The sequence below is a fragment of the Nyctibius grandis genome, chromosome 18 (assembly GCF_013368605.1).
Source record: "Nyctibius grandis isolate bNycGra1 chromosome 18, bNycGra1.pri, whole genome shotgun sequence".
NCBI lineage: Eukaryota > Metazoa > Chordata > Aves > Nyctibiiformes > Nyctibiidae > Nyctibius > Nyctibius grandis.
In genome coordinates this window covers 7,315,314-7,332,283 of record NC_090675.1, presented here as the reverse complement: position 1 = coordinate 7,332,283, position 16,970 = coordinate 7,315,314, and the positions used below count along the sequence as shown (strand labels likewise).

The 16,970-nt window shown below is 58.1% G+C and overlaps 1 protein-coding gene across 2 annotated transcripts in view; it reads right to left on the bottom strand.

Moving 5' to 3' along the window:
- The window catches only part of HIP1 (huntingtin interacting protein 1), a 32,101-nt gene extending 16,955 nt beyond the window's left edge, over positions 1 to 15,146 (bottom strand). The window contains exon 1 of one of the 2 annotated variants that reach the window (XM_068415543.1): positions 14,988 to 15,146. In XM_068415543.1, coding sequence (XP_068271644.1) covers positions 14,988 to 15,104 — 117 coding nt within the window. In that variant the 5' untranslated portion in view covers positions 15,105 to 15,146. Of the gene's footprint in view, positions 1 to 3,321; positions 3,406 to 14,987 lie in introns of those variants that run through there. The other variant, XM_068415544.1, reaches the window with a different exon arrangement.
- Positions 15,147 to 16,970: the final 1,824 nt, after the last annotated feature.

Here is a 16,970-nt window from a genome sequence, read left to right as displayed (position 1 = left end):
GGGTGCTCAGCACCCTGCGAGAGCTCCTGGGGAGAGCCGGGGTGGCTGTGGTCCCCTCTCTGCCCGTGGCAGGGAGTGAGAGGAGACATGAAAAATACCTTCCCATCTTTTATTTGGCTGCATCCGCTGCTGGATCTGTGAGCTTAGGAGGAAAGAGCTCCTCTCCCGGCCAACTACACGCTGGAGCTGCTCCAGGGGTGAAGTGCCTTGACCGGGGCTGTGAGAGCATCTCCCTGAAGGTGCCGCTGCTCTTCTCGCCTCCATCTTCCACCAGATAAGAAATAATCCCCCAAAACAACACAAGTCTCAGATTTCCTTTTGCTTGGGCCATAAAAACAACCACATTTGCCCCAAAGCCATGTTGGCCTCCAGCATTAGAGACCCCCGAAACATCCCTGCATCTGCCAGGGTTTGCTCCCAGCGGCGGTGGCTCAAGATGTCCTTCTCTAGGAGATGCTGATGCCACCAGCTCAGATGGCAGCAGAAGAAGGAGGACCAAGGTGTACCAGAGACAGCCCTGAATCCCAAGGGACACCAGCATGGGAGCCTCGGTGGGGGGGGGTTTGGGGTCACCTTGCCCCACACCCTGCCCTGCTGCCCCCCCGTTACCCCATGGCACATGGGACACCCCAAACTGGAGTAACTGGGAAGATGGCCACACACTCTGAGAAGCCACATTGGAAGCTGATGGCATCGCCACGAGGATTTTCTTGGCAGAGACCTGCCCTGGCATCGCCGCCTCCGGGTCTGCTCTCCCGAGGTTGGAAGGATGATGACTTCAGATTGACATCACGCTTGGTCTACCCACTGTCAGCGCTCTCCAGCGCACGGCGAAGCCCAATGTGAGCGTTATGGAGAAGCTCTTCCAGCACATGTGGTGCTTCCAGGGGAGAAATCACCTGGTCCAGGCCAGGAAGGGGTGATGTGATGATGTTCAGAGGTCTCCACACCACAAGGAGACACAAGAGGATGGCAGCTGCCATCCGACTCCCACCAAGGCCTTTGCCTCGTGAGCTGTAGTACCATTGTCATGGTAGAAAAATGAAAATAAGTTGAAGGACACACATTCTAAGTGTATCTGAACCCACCACCCCACCAGCTCCCAGCTCCTCCCGAGGGCAGCAGAGTGGCATCAAAGCAGAGGTTGGGATCCACAGGGTGATGCGCCCACTAGCTGCGTGTGCAAGGACTTCACCTACCACTCCTCCTGGCCTTTCCAGAGCCTCCAGCAAAAATCATGAGTTCAACACCATCCCGAGAGCTGGGGCAGGACGAGAGAGCACAATCCCATCGCTTCTCCACCTTTGAGGCAAGCAAAGGGAAAGAACGGAGACAACCACCCAACCGACTTGTGGTGGGTCCCAAAGACTTGAGTGAGACATCCAATGCCAGGAGGGGAGAGCCGGGCTGGGCACTAGCAGCTGGAAGGGTTTGGTTCCACCAATGCCAGAGACGAGAGCTTGCTACATTGAACACATCACTGCCCATCATTGGGGGACCAGCACCCAAAGAGTTGGGCCACAGGATTTCTCTAGTGCCATGAACAATTTATGCAGATTAATTACTTGGACATGGGTTTCTTAAATCCAGTTTAAGGAGCATGGACTTTCCCAACACACAGATAAACCTTTGGAAAAAAACAAAGGACAGCGAGAAAACTGATTTTGGGGAGAACAGGTGGCAAAAAGCAACGCTACAGAAGAAGCCAAACCTCACCAATGACCACCGGAGAAGTTCACACCGTAAAGCTCGGTGTGAAGCCTCCAACTGAAATAACAGTCAAAAGAGAAGTCAACCGAGGCTGCAGAAGAGTTTGGGGAGTGCTTTGGTCACCTCCAGCACAATGAAGAGCCAGCACGGGCTCCGGCTCCTGGGCACTTCTGACCCACCACAACCAGAGACCCCACAGCACAACCAGACCCCATCACGGGTGGCTGGATCCGAGGAGAGGCAGAAAACCAGGAGGGTCCCCAGGACCTCTGCACCCCTCCATGGCTGCTCCCCACAAAAAACACTCATTACTCTTCTTGCTTAATTACCGATATGTGCACTCCATCCCTTGTGCCCCAGGTTGCCCAGCCAGCTCAGCCACGGCCGGAGCCTTTCCCGCGAGCCACCTCGTTAGCCAGGCTTTTAATTGTAAGTGGGGATTTTATGTGAAGATAATCCCTTTCAGCAGCGGTGATTTCTGCGTGGGGAGGGAGGACGGCTGTGTTTTCCAGGGTCGGTGGTTCAGGAAGGTCCTCCACCGCCTTCAAACATTCCTGAAACGTTCCCAATGGTCCCGACCGGAGCCTTCTGCTTCCCAGCAAATGCAAATCTTTGGGCATTTTTTGGAACAGGAGGAAATAAAGGAGCGAGGCTGGAGGATGCGGGGAGCAGACGCCAGAGCTCATCTCCAGGCACGCACCTCGGTGCTCAGCTGCCACCCCAGGACCGACCTGCCCTGGGAAGCGTGACCCCACCCGGGGTGCTCATGGCCATCCCGAATTCTGCAGAGCCGGCGGTGCCAAGGCAGCTTTGGTGGAAACCCTTCCATGCAACACCTCCCACGAGCAGGACGGGGTGTCCCTCACCCGCTGTCCCTCCAGGTCTGCATCCTGCAATGCAGCCCGGGACAGCGGGGACCGCACGGGCTCCACGCTGCACCCGCGGGACCTTCCCCATCCCCAACCCGGCTCTGCCGAAACACCGTGGAAAGCAAAATCCCTCTTCCCAGGTGAGCAGCACAGGGGATGAATAAGCTTCCCTGCAGGAAGGGACCCTAAAAACCCACTTTTCACCCCAAACTGGTTTCCAACCCTAGTGCTCCGGTGAAGGGCTGCCTCCATGCTGTGACAGCAGCATCGTGCGTGGGGACACGGGTACGGGGGGGACACGGGTACGGGGGGGACACGGGCGCTCGTGACACCACCTGAACCCAGCTGAGTTGAAGACTGGGGGAAAGCAAGAGAAAGGGGTGGGTGGGAGCAAACCCCGACCCAGGCTGCAGCAGGAGGGGGGGAATCAGCTTTAACCGCGAGGATGAGCCCCCCATAACCCCAGGAGCGGGTGCCCGGTGCCCGCTGCCACCCCAAACCCAACCCCTGATGTTACACCCGGAGACACCGACACCTGCGAGCTCACAAACCGCCCGGGGAAGGAGTTTCGGTGGATGCACCCCCTTAATCCAGGCGCAAACCTGGGTGCTGTGCCCTGCCGAGGTGCTGGGGGGGGGCCCGGAGTGGGGGGGGTCCCCGGGGGTGTCCCCGGGGGGCGGTGCGGGGGTCCCCGGGGGGGTCCCCGGGGGGGGTGCGGGGGTCCCTGCGGCCATGCACTTACCACCTTGCCCAGCTCCATGGCGGAGGGGCGGCCGCGGCCGGGCCCCCGCGGGCGCTGGGGGGGGGGCTCAGCGCGGCGCGGCGGCGCCCATGGCGGCAGCGGCGGCGCTGGAAGGTTCTGCCGGGCGGCGGCGGCGGAGCGGGGCGAGAGGAGAGGCGGGGGGGGGGGGGGGGGCGCTCCCGCGGCCGGGCGCGCTCCCGCGAGGGGCGGCACCGCCGGGCTGGGGAGGGGGCGGGCGAGGGGCGCGATCCGCCGGGATAACAAAGGACCCCGCGGGATGGGGAGGGGGGGGGCAGGTCACCGCCCCCGCGGAACCGCCCACCCGGGAGCGCCCCGCCGCGACACCCGACCGCGGGGGGGCTGCGGCGGGGAGGGGGGGCCCGGCGGCAGTGGAGGGCGGTGGGGTCCGCACCCCCCCTCATTGCAGCCTGCCTGGCTCCCTGCCCCACCGCCGGACCCCTTGCCCCATCCCCTGCCCCACTGCCCGACCGTCTGCCCCATCCCCTGCCCCACCGCCAGACCCCTCGTTTGCATGAAAGAGACCTTAAGGCAGGTACGCAAAGAGCCGAGAACAAAGAGCAGCCTCTGGAGCAAAACCCAGTCCCCCACCCACGCGCACAGGATGGATGTGACTTTTCCTGCGATGGCACCTGCGTGGGAGATACAGAGCCTGTAAAATAATACACAGGATCCATCCTTGAGGTGGCTGTTAGTCTCTTCTCCCAGGTAACAAGCGACAGGACCAGAGGAAACGGCCTCAAGTTGTGCCAGGGAAGGTTTAGATTGGAGATCGGGGACAATTTCTTCACTGAAAGGGTTGTCAAGCACTGGCACAGGCTGCCCAGGGCAGCGGTGGAGTCACCATCCCTGGAGGGATTTAAAAGCCATGTAGATGTGGTGCTGAGGGACATGGGTTAGTGGTGGGCTTGGCAGTGCTGGGTTAATGGTTGGACTTGATGATCTTAAAGGTCCTTTCCAACCAAAACGATTCTGTGATTCTATGATTCTATTTAACCTCCTCCAGTGCTTCAGTCCTAGACCCTTTACACCACCCTGGAAACACCCTCCATCCCCCTGCAGCTCCAATATTCTCCTGTGAGCTGCCGGAACGGTACGTGTGGTCCAGACCGCGATGGATGAAGAAGGAGAAGAGGTTCAGCATCTTCCCCAAGCCTGCTGGAGGCTCTGCGAGCCGCTTTTAAACTCTATTTCGGCAACCGACTCCCGCTAAAATGAAGGGAATTAGGGCTAAAACATCTCAGCAAACGTGGCCTTTTGTCATTACAGCCAGCGTGATGAGGTTGGGTGGATAACGAACGAGAAGGCATTTTCTTTTATTGGTTTTACATCCCCTACTTCTGTTTGAGCAAACCTCTGCCTGAGCTGACGCTCGGGGCGGGGTGGAGCAGAAAGCCCGGGCTGCTCTGCTCCGTGAAGCATTTACATCCCTCTCTAAGGTCTCCTGCCTCTTTTTTCCCCCCTCTCACTGTTCATTTTACCAGGTCTAAAAATACCCCGAAGCCTTTTAAAACCCTCTTCCCCTGCAGCCGCCTCCCTCCTGGATGACTAACAATATCTGTTGCTCCTTCTTGATCTCTCTCTGTTTCCCAAGTCTTCCCTGAGGGAAGGAACCAAACGGGAGCCGTGCTCTCAAACCACCCCTTGGATTCACAGTCTCTTAAATTCATTTTCCTCAGGGAATGCCGTTTTTTTTTCCAGCTGCTCCAGTGTAGGAGCAGTTTAAACCCACCTCCCCAGAGCAGCTCGTGATAAATTAGTCCTGCCCCATGGTTTAACTGTGCAAGGTGCTGCTGGAGCATCTTTCCAGCACGGGATCTCCAGGATCCCGGGGTTTTCAGAGTGCTAGGAATCAAGGGAGAATAGCAGATTCATTGGGAAAACCACTGAGCACTTCAAAAACGATTTCTTTTCGATTTTGCAGGTTTCAGCTCTTTTCAGCATCTCTCCAGATCTGGAGCACTCCTTCGGGGGATGCGCCTTCGAGGACTCGTTAGGCTGGGTTTGGTTCCTGGTCCGTGGAGCTGGGTGAGCATTCCTGGCGGTGCAAGGAGCTGGGAGGGCTGAGCATCAGCTTTCCTGACTGATCCCCTGTGCTGCTCCACATCCTTCTGAAACAGAGCCGAAACCCGCCCCGGGCACCCTCCCCACAGCCAGCATCACACCACGGGTTATTTGGGATACAGGGATGGAGTGGCTGCATCAGCAAAAGCTGAAGGTGTGATGAGTTTCTCTGGACTCGGACATTACAATACAGCCAAACCCCTCCAGCTGATCCCACACCACTGCAGTTTTCAGAAGGGATCTGGCAATGAACCTTCAGAAAACCTTTATACTAACACTCCTGATGCAAAAAAATATCCCCCAAATCATCAGTGGCTTGGTGAAGCAGCTGCTTTTCAGTACCACATCTGCACTCGCACGGGAGGCAGAATTAAAGGGTGTTTGGGTCCTCCCAGACTTCTGGAAACCCCCCCCGGCCGTCTAATGCCCAAATACCTTTGCAAATCTTGATTTAGGAAAAATATCCGCTCCGGAGCGGTGCTTAAAAAGCTCAAGGCCATTTCCAAATCCTTATAATGCCGCAGTTTTTCCTGGGCATGTGAAAGCGAGAGGAAAAAGCAGATCAGTCTGACGCGGGCACGGGTCCAGGGCTGGCGGCCGCGCCGAGGGCTTGTGCCGGCATGGGGCAGACAGCGCGGGCAGGGGGGTTATTTCAGTGGGTACCGAGCTTCCCCCCGCTCCTCACCGCAGGCTGGACCAGCACGGGGAGTTGGGGAGAGCCGTCCCTCCACATCACCCCAAGCAGAAAATAAATGAAGAGCTCCTGGGGTGCAGAACCCTGCAATCCCGGTGGGACCGAGGGGCAAAGCCAGAGTCGCTGCCAGCCCCAGCCCGGGGCGCGGGCAGGGAGCCCGGCTCCATTATCCCTCCTGCCTTTACAGGAAAACACTTTGTCGTGTTGTCAATATACAGATTTTCTTTAAAAAAAAAAAAAAAAGAAAAATAAGCCAGGGTTCGTGCTGCCATTATCGATCGTTTGTTATTTTTAGCTCCTTGTTCAATCTGCAGCCGTCAGTGTTACAGCAACCACACGAGCCTCGCGTAACATCGCTCAGGCAGCACCTGCGGACGGGGCCGCTCCAAGGTTAGCGGGAGCTCAGCGAGCAGCTCTGCAAAGCCAACGGGATTAAAAATGCAAGAGGGAAAGAGAGAGGCAGGATAAGCAGCATCCACCCCGCTCGCTGCCTCACCCTCCTGCCGACAGTGCAAGCAGCCAGGCAGATCCACCCATCCACACCTGGAGCAGAAGGAACTCCTGTTCCCCGCTTGGCGTGGAGGGCTGGGAAGCCGTACAAAGGATGACATGGAGCTGAGCGGTGCAGTGGATATGCTGGAGGGAAGGGGCAGCATCCAGAGGGACCTGGACAGGCTGCGGGAGTGGGTCCATGTGAACCTCGTGAAGTTCAACCAGGCCAAGTGCCAGGTGCTGCACCTGGGTCGGGGCAATCCCCAGTACCAGCACAGACTGGGGGATGGATGGATGGATGGATGGATGGATGGATGGATGGAGAGCAGCCCTGCAGAGAAGGACTGTGGGATATTGGTGGGTGGAAAATGCAACATGAGCTGGCAATGTGCACTTGCAGCCCAGAAAGCCAAGCATCGCCAGGGCTGCATCACCAGCAGCGTGGCCAGCAGGTCGAGGGAGGGGATGCTCCCCTTCTGCTCCGCTCTCCTCAGAGCCCCCTGGAGCACTGCAGCCAGCTCTGGGGTCCCCAGCACAAGACAGCAGTTTTAAACTGAACGAGGGTGGGGTTAGATTGGACTTAAGGAAGGTGGAAGGTGTCCCTGCCTGTGGCAGGGGGATTGGACTGGACGATCTTTGAAGGTCCCTTCCAACCCAAACCACTCCGAGTCCATGATCCTATGACGGACAGGGAAGGCACCACCTGAAGCCCTCGATCCAAAAGGACATCCTTCAGTAGCCACGTAAGTGAATGTTGCAGTGGGATGTAAATCTCCATGCTTAACCTCAGCTAATATGTACATGACCACTTGCTCATCCCTTGCAGATCTTCTGTGTCCCCGATGGCCCATCTGTACGTGCAGGTTATCTGGAAACCCTTCTCGACTCTGGCTCGATGTCCCTTCACACACACACAATACGCCGCTGGAGTTAGTCGCTTCCTTCTCGTAAGCCTAACATGACACCATCGAGATAAACAAACGCCCAGAAGAAGGAAACGGGGTTAGCCAAGGTCACAACTGCCCTACCGAACCGTCAGCGCTGTGCTCAACGCACCCATTTTTGCCACCTCGCTGCTCCCTGGGCTGCCAGCACCCAAAGCTCCTTTGTCACCCACCGCCTTGCAAGCCCCAGAGGTCTGCGGGGATAAATGCCCCCAGCATCTATCCCCATCAATGGGACCATCCACCCCCATCAATGGCCCCCAACGTTGCCCACACTTCTCCACTTTGCAGCCCATGAGAAACGAGGAACAAACTCGTCTGAAATGAAACCACCCGACGCAATAGGTTGGGCAATGCCCCAGCACGTGTTTCCGCCGCGGTCGGAGCCCACCCGATGGGTGTCCGTGGTCTGCGTTGGAGGGACGCGGAGGGCTGCGGACGCTGAGCCTGCCTCTAGCTAACGGGCAGCGGCGAAACTATTTATAGGAAACAGGCAACACATTTACAGCCCCGGGAAAGTTTCCAGCTCTGAAGTAGATTCGTATTTAAGCGCCGCGTGTTTGCAGGGAGAAGTCGGAGCAAAGCAGGTGACGCTGGCTCGCAGCAATGCCGCCTCCTCCTCCGAGCGCTGCCAGAGGTTTTTCTGTTTTCTTTGGCATTACAAGCTACTTCCCAGCTCGCTCACCCCCCATCCCAGCTGCCGAGACATCTCCCCACCTCCCCATCTCCTGGAGAGCCGCTTCCCAGAAGTGCCGGTGTGCCGGGGGCTCTGAAGAGCTGTGGGTTTGCAGCCTGTGGGCAGCGGGGTCGTCTCCATCCCACCAGGCCCCACGAGATCAAGGTGCCCGTTTTGGTCCAAGGGGAAAAAAGCCGAGGAAGCGAACCCATTTCCAAGTGACAAATCCAAATGTCATTTTTATCTCCAGGGCGGATTCACCGCTCAGCATCCACCTGCACTCATCGGGTGAGCAGTGCCAGGGTGATACCCCATGGCTGAACCCTCTCCCCCAGCAAGGAAATAGCTCACTCCCCGCATCCAAATCTCTGCTGCTGGGAAGGTTGGACCTTTATAATTAATAAATAGTCATTTAATAAATAGTCATTTAATAGATACATAGGACCTAAGCCTAAAGGTGACAGAGGGCTTTTGGCACTGGAGCAGGATGGAGCTCCACGTGCAGCCCCCTGGGGTCTCCCAGGACTTTAGAAACGAGCATTCAGCTTCGTTAAGCCATGACTGCAGTCCCTGAGCCCCGGTCCCCGGCGGCCAGGCCACCAGCGCTGCCAGCTGTGACCAGAACTCAGCACCCAGCGATGGGGCGACCGTTTCCCGTGCAGAGGAGCAGGACGGACAGAGGAGGAACAAGGGATGTTCTCTGAGGGATGTGTAACTGGAAAATAATCCAGTCCCCTTCTGGTACCCGAGCTTTGGTACTTTAAAAGTACCAGCGGGCCACGGTCCCCGTGTTCGACACCTCTCCTGTGTCTGCAGATGCTCCCCACTGCAGGTGATGCTCCAGGCCAGGAGCTCCGTGACTTTTCCGGGGCTGCGACCGTCTGGCGCGGCGCCCGCTCGCTGGGCGTGGAGAGCGCCCGGGGAGCACGAGCCGGAGCAGGGATCTCTGCTGGGACACAGGGTGGAGCCTGCGGTGGAAAAAAACCCCAGCGCATAAAGGAAACTGTGTTTCATGTGTTATTGCTTACCAAAGCAGGGATTGCAGGCACGATTCCGTGCAAAAGGCTGCGAAATCCCTTCCTGAGATCCAAATATTAGTTTTTACTCGTTTTCCTTGTTTGAAAACAAATGCTGCTGGCTGGAGTGCATGTCAGAGCGCCCTTCGGCTCACCACCCAGCAGCTCTAGCAAATACCTGATCGCTCATCCTCCCCCCACCCCGTTATTAATTTCTGCAGCTTCAGCCAACGCCGCCGGCACACAGGGAGCTCTTCTGCCAAACCAGCTGTGCCGAGGCGTGAAATCTGGGGCTTATGGAAAATACAGGCAAGGGTGGGAGACCTCATTCCCTGGGAAAGGCACCCCACGGAGGCTCAGCGGCTGGTGTGAGGGCACTGGGAATAAGGCAATGGAGAAAGAAGACCCAATCCGAGTGGAAAAAATGCAGGACGTGGTTCCCAGCTCAGCGCTTACGGCAGTGGGACTCTTCAAACTTGGACATCTCGGCTAAAAAAATAATAAAACTGGAATGCGTAAGCAGAGAGCAGCCCTATTTCTAGCTGCAACTCCTCCCTGTGTGCTTGGCCTCCCAGACAACTCAGAAACTCAAGGCACTTCTTTCCGAGCTATAAAAAGAGCTGGAGCGGGGCTGCAATAGCTGGGAAGACAAACAAGAGAGGAGCGTGTCCTCCCGTTGAGGCCAAGAGCATCTCACCAGAAGAGGAGAGGAGCCAGGAGATGGTTTTGCTCAGCTAATGGCACCTGTCGAGGTGCCCACGAGAACGGAGGGCTGTGGGGCACAGTAGAAACTCCAGGCTGGATCCCAACCACCAAAATGTTGGCTGTGCCATGTCCCGAGTCACCCCACCACCTCTCACCCCTCCTGCACAAGGAGAGGGGGTAAAGGTAGAGCTTCATGCCATGCTGCGTGTGACCCCTCCCACCCATCACCCCAACACAAACCTGGGTCCCTGGAGCAATGAGATGCTCTGTGCTTGGGGGGAAGGCACGGGTACATCCATGGACACCTGTGTCCACCACATCTACTCATCTTCTAAATCCCCCCAGGGATGGTGACTCCACCACTGCCCTGGGCAGCCTGTTCCAGTGCTTGATAACCTTTTCGATAAAGACATTTTTCCTGATATCCAATCTATGACCACACTATCTATACCCAAACCATAGATCATATCCGACCTTTATCCAAGCCATGACCACAACCAACCCACACCACACACTCTCCATCGGTGTGAGACTTGTCAAGCTGTCGAAACATCCCACCAGAGAAAGGACCAAAATTCTGCGGTTACAAAAAGAAGCTCCATGTGCTAAGACACAGTTTTAATCTGAACGAGGGTGGGGTTAGGCTGGACATAGGGAAGAAATGTTGTAGCATGAGGGTGGTGAGACACTGGCCCAGGTTGCCCAGAGAAGCTGTGGCTGCCCCCTCCCTGGCAGTGTTCAAGGCCAGGTTGGATGGGGCTTGGAGCAACCTGGTCTGGTGGAAGGTGTCCCTGCCCGTGGCAGGGGGTTGGAATGGGTGTTCTCCGAAGGTCCGTTACAGCCCAAACCACTCTGTGAGCCCATGATAAAATATTAAATGTCTCTATATGCCTTTGAGCGAGGAACTTCACCTTTTACATGTAGACCAGGGATCATTTACCCTCCACTGTGACTAGCCCAGGACAGCACACAATGTATAATCAGTCGAGCCGTGGGCTGGGACTCGCACATCCGGGCTCAAATGCCGGCTGTGCTGCTGGTTTCTGCTGTCACCCGGGGAACAGGCTGTCCCCAGGAAGTTTTCTTATTTGGTGACTGTGCAAAATAAATCAGCCAAGCTGGTGGCAGCGATTAGGGCCAGGACCCGGCCCTTCCTCCAGCCCTCAAGCTGCTGCATGACCCCTCAGCTGCTGGCCCCGTGTCCCAACTGTCCCAGTGCGGGTCACCCTTGGGGGAAAGCGGAGAGGGACCGAATCGGCTCACATCTTTCGTGCTGACCTGTATTTCAAAGGTCAGATTTTAAAGAGCCTCTTGAAACCATCAGGGCAGCATGTACTGATGGCAAAGGGCTTTTGGGGCAGCAACGTCCCCCAGCATCCCTGCCTTCCTGCTCAGCCTCCGGACTGGTTTGGGGCAAGGTCCCCCCTTGTCACTTGGTGGTCCAGAAACATCCCGTTCCCACGTGGAGCAGCCCCATGGACTCGGTGGCAGATGTCCCCCCGCTTTCAGCACCAAACCTACTTATCCTCCTGAGGCTCGACCGCTTCTGGAGCCCATCACCCTATTAAAACACTCAAGTTATTTCTGCATATATTTAAAAAAACCCCCAAACTCCTCCATCCCAGACTGCACTAAAGAGAAAAGCAGCCCCATATCTGGTAAAAGACAAACTATTTTCTTTCCCTGGGGATGGCAATAAGTTCCTAAGAGGAATTTGCTGAAAAGAGATGAGGTGACTCATTTCGTCGCCACCGAAGCCGTATTCAATCCCGAGCACCTTTAATTCCGATTAAAAGACAGGAGACCGAAGGCACAGGGGTTCGCCCGGCACGAAGCACAGGAGCTCATTCTCCTGGAGATGAAAGAGCCATGAATTAATCCCCTGTATCACCTACTCCTCCGGGATGGGCTCAGCTGCCTTCAGCCCTCGCTCCTCGCAGCCGGGAGCTATTTTTTCCTGTTCTTGCTAGTGTCAATATGTTTCTTTAAATATCTTTTCAGAGAGGCGATATATATATAGCCCCGCTCGGGTGCTTTGAAAGGAGCCTCATTTCCTGTGTAAGAACTGAAGTTCTTGGCAAAGCCGCTGGTGGCTGCAGCATCCGAACCACAAAAATTGGGGATTTTTTTTTTTCAGTAGTAAAACCGTATTTTCTCTGCTCGTACCGAGCCGGGTCTGGTCTGAAACCAACGGGGCTGCTGTAGATGGGAGATATGGTGCCATATTCTCAATTATATAAATGATAGGGAAAGGGGGATTAATTGCGTTAATGGTGGTGGACAGGCTGCAACAGTGCCCGAAGGTGGCACAGCCCATCGGATGGGCACTGAGCTGCTTTCAACCTGTGTTTGTTGGTTCCCACATCAAAAGGATTTACTAACCAGCGCTGGGGGAGGAAAAAAAAAAAGTCCATTTAATTTGACATCATTTTGTGCCTGATACATTTTCTCCTTCTTCCACCCAGTCTCTGCATGCCTGGGTTTGGAGGGGGCTCCTCCGGCAGCAGAGCAGGAAAGAAACCAGCAAGAGAAAGTGGTGGCCGTGGGCAACCCAAGCAGTCCACGTTCCTCTCTGCTCCTCAGTGACTTTCTCAGAAAAAAAAACTGTGGTCAAAGAAGATAAAGTGCAAGTTTCTTTAGATTTTCTGGAAGAATTTTAAAGAAGAAGTGTCTTCTCCCCACACTCACCACTATCAGGACGGATCACCCTTGGGATTGTCCCCAGCGGACAAGCGCACAGGGACCCTGACGGGCGCATAACCTCGGGACAAGGCAGCACCACGTCTCCTAGCACAAAGCCCCAGCACAAAACCCAAGCAGGTGTTCCTCAGCCTCACCAAAAGTCCATTTTGACACACTTTCTGCCTGTTTGGGCTTTTTTAGCCCAGAATAGTCTTCCTGGTGAGTGTGCTGCTGCCATGAGACAGGCAGGTTTGGAGGCGAGGAGGGAATGAGCCTGTACATGCAGACACACGGGTACAATCTTCATTTTAAAAGCCTTTTCACAGATTAAACTTCTCTTAAGAAAAGCCACTTTCAAAAAAAACCACCAAAAACTCCAAACCCACAAAGTTTCTATTAAAAAAAACCTCAGAAAGAAGAAGTTTGACAACAACTGTGGACGACTAATGTGTGGAAGATCTGAGGGGTGACTGGCAAGTTCCCTAAACTGGAGAGAAAGAATTATGAAAAAAAAAAAAGGAGGAATTAAAAAAAAAATAGAGTAAGAAAGAAAATTGCACAGAGCTGAACACACTGAGGAGTGAAAAGCCAGGACTGAGCTCCTATAAACACACGCTGCGTCATTTGTCTGCACATGGGACGAGGAAGATGAAATCCAGCTGGTTGGGATGTGGGCAGCGGTGCCGGGTGCCGCGTGTGCCGCTCCTCCGGCCCAGCCCACCACCCTCTCCGGGTCTCCCCTTCCCGGGGAGCACGCAGGGATCCTACGGGGTCATTTTCTGACACACAGGACCGGGCAGGCAATTGCATGTGTAAACTAGTCCCAGTTCCACCTTCGGTGCTATAAATAATTGATTTTTGAGGTAACTTGACCAAGGAAGGTAAGACGACTCCCTGTGTATAATCTCGCATCCAACCTTAAACCCTGATGTTTCGCTTTCTGCAAAAAACCCCTCAGAGCTGATCCTTGGTCTTTATTTTCATCACTAAGCCATCACCCATGTGCCGCTCCCACTTGTTGCAGGGTCCCGGCTGGACCCTGGTCTCATCCAGACCCGTCTGCCCCCTGCACCGCTCCCAGAGCAGCTGATCCCGCTGGCCATCACCTCTGGCCCTCTCCTGCCTCAGTTTCCCTCCCTCTCCCTTCCCATGGTGGGTCAGGACGGTACCGCTTCGCCTTTACTTTCCATCTCTCAACAGGGAGCAGGGGCGAGCTGTCCACAGCTCCTTCCACCGCCATCATGTCCCTCTTCACCGTCCCCGAGGCTCGTCCAGGCATCTCCCCATCTTCCAAGCATGCCCTTTCCCCAAACCGCCATCTTTTCCCCCAAAGCACCTGCATGCCCCTGCCACTCCCTCAGCTCCGCTGCCACCGGACATTGAACTGTCACGGAAAACAGAGGTGAAGGACAGCAAGGCCCCATCCAGACACTTTGGATGCTGCTCGTGAGCAAAGTCCACTTTTCACCACGTTGGTGCCTCTTCCCAAGAGCCACCCACAGGGGTTGTCCCTGTCCCGTGCCCTGCCCCTGCCAGGTGTCCCTGAGTGGCACGGGAGGTCTCTGGGGGATAACACCCAACAGGGTGACCATCAGAGTCGCGCCGTGTCCCCTCCGGCTAACGGGGGCAGAGGCTGCCCTGTCCTGAGGGTGGCTCCGAAGAGAGGATGCAAGATGGAGCCCAGGGTGGAGAGGGCACTGGCCTGGGCACGACACCCATCTCCGGCTGGGTGCAGAGGCCAAATCCCCCAGCAACTCAAGCCAGCCCTTAAGTGCCCCCAGGACGGAGCCGGGTTTGTCCCCCGCCCCACAGCCAAGGCCAGGGGCGATTCCCCCAGCCCCCCACCAGCAGCCCCAGAGGGGACAGCCGCTGGTGCGAGGGGGCCCAGGCCGCCCTGGTGCCACGGCGCCCCGCTCTCCCCCGCCACGCTGCCCGCCGGGCTCCTCCCGCACCGCCCCGCAGGGGAAGGGCCCAGCCACAGCCCGCGGGGACCCCGTCCCCTGTCCCCCATGGAGACCCCAGCCCTGCCCTCCATGGACCCACTGCCCTCCTGGGCGGGGCTGGGCTGTCTCCGCCCACCCGGGCAAGCTCCGCCCAGTGGTGCCCACACCCACCTGGTGGCCAACTCGGGCTAGCCCCGCCCCCCCGGCAGCCCCGCCCCCTGCAGCTCACCTGGGCTGGCTCCGCCCACCCGGGCAAGCCCCGCCCACATGGAATAGCCCCGCCCACGCGGCCCCGCCCCGCCCGGTTGAACCAACTCCAGCTACGTGGGGGCTCCGCCCCCCGGCTGGCCCCGCCCCCTTGGCCGGCCCCGCCCCCCCCCGCGGTCGGCATCACCCGCCGGCCCGGCCCCGCCCCGCGGCCCCGCCCCGCACCTGGGCACGCTCGAAGCTCTCTCGCTCCGCCTCCAGGCCGCCGCCGCCCGCCCGCCGGCTCAGCACCTTGGGCAGCGGGTTGGACACCTGCTTCATGGAGCTGCTCACGCGGTCCATGGCCCCGCCGCGCCCGCCGCCGCGCCGGCCCCGCCGCGCCGCGCCCTCGCCACCGCTCCGCTCGGCGCCGCCGCTGGCCGGGCCCCCGCACCATTGGCTCGCCCACCTGCCACTCACGCGTGGGCACGCCCCGCCGGCACCGCCTTCACGCCGGCGGCTCCGCCTGCCGTCCCGCCCCTTCGCTCTCATTGGCCGTCCCCGCTGCCACTCGGGAGGAGCCACTGGGAAGGCCGGCCCTGAGCCGGCTCAGGCGGCCAGCTCACGTGATCACCGCCAAGCTCATTGGTCCGGCTGGACGCCACTCAACGCCAGCTCCCGCCCCTCCGCGGGAGTCCCACCGTCTGTCCCGCCTTCAGGGACCGCCCTCTTAGCACCGCCCACCTCAGCCCTGTGCTCGCGCCTCCGTGCCAGCGCCTTGTGCTGATTGGCCTCCGCGCCTGCCGCTCACAGCCCACCGCCCCGCCCTGCGCCTCGCCCGTGGGCGGCGTGGCGCCCCCTGGCGGGGCTGGGCGGGGCCGCTGAGGGCAGGGGGCTCGGGCCGGGTTTGCGAGGCTGTGGGGGCCGGGCCCGACCGGGAAGGGCTCTGCGGGGCCCGGCCCAGCCCCGCGGCTAAGCGAGACCCCTGGGGCTCGGGGGACCCGGTGCCGAAGGGCTCTGAGTCGGCCCGGGTGGGCAGGCCCGAGGGGGTCCCACAGGCCCGGGTGTGCGGCCTGCGTGGCTCCCGCTGCGCTGAGGCCCTGTCCTGGGCTCCCGGCCCGGCCCAGCCCAGCCCCACGGCGGGTTGTGGCATCTGCTCTCTCCCGCTGCTTGGCCCAAGATATAAACAGGGCACGGGGGGAGCACGGAGGCGTGTGGTTCTGCCGGCTCCCGGGGGGCCTACGGGGAGCCCTGGGCCTGGGGGTCTCCTGCGCATCGTCTCCCTTCCCTCCTCTCCGTCACAGGTGGAGGTCAGCCCCTCCGAGCCCTGTGCAGTGGCTGGGCTGAGCTGCGCTCCCTGTATCCCGCTGAGCAGCGTTTGTCGGGCTTGGCTCAGAGTGTGGGATGGATTCGGGGCTTCGCAGCCCTGCTTGGGGCCGGGGAGGAGGTGGGGAGAAGGCATCCCTGGGGTGTCAGCGTGGGCAGGGCAGCTGGCAGCCTGCAGGAAGGTTGTGTGTGCCTTTGCCTTTTGTGTCATCCAAGCTGTGGATGGGGAGCTCTGGAGAGGGGTGTGCTCGGGCAGGAGGCAGCTGTAGGCACAGCTGGCAGAGCAGAGCGAGGAGGGAAAGATATTTCTCTGGTAGCATTGGCAGAGGGGCAAAAAATGCTTACTGATGTCTGAAAAACAAGGAAAGAGAAGCGGGAGAAGGTTTTCGCTTTCCCTGAACTGCTGGGAGATTGATCGCTGAGATGCTTTTTCACATAACCTGATCCAGGCTCACGTCTCCAGTCCCTATCACTCATCAGAGACTTGTGCTGATCTTTGCCCTCTCTTAACCTGGTGAATTGCTGGACTGTGGCCGGCTCCTGTGGCTCTGACCAGGAATCCCATCCCGCTCTGGAGGTGGATTTCCCACTGGGACTTTTGCCAGAACTTGAACATTTCTGCAAAATTCAGACAAATCAGTATTTTTGCAGAGACTGAAGACTCTCTAAGACTGCTCCCTGGTTAATCCCCAGTGATGGCAAAGGGGCCTGTGCTGGGTCACGCCAGCTGGGTTCCTGGATCCATAAAAGCAGGTCACACAAAATCAGTGTCTTTGCTTCAGGTGGGGAGTAGCTGTGCAAAACCATCCTGTCTGCTGCTGCGGGGGGCGATGGAGCAATCTGGGAACCACTCCTTGGGCTGTGGGTTGTCGGGAGCTCTTGTGCAAGCAGTTCTCCCTGTGT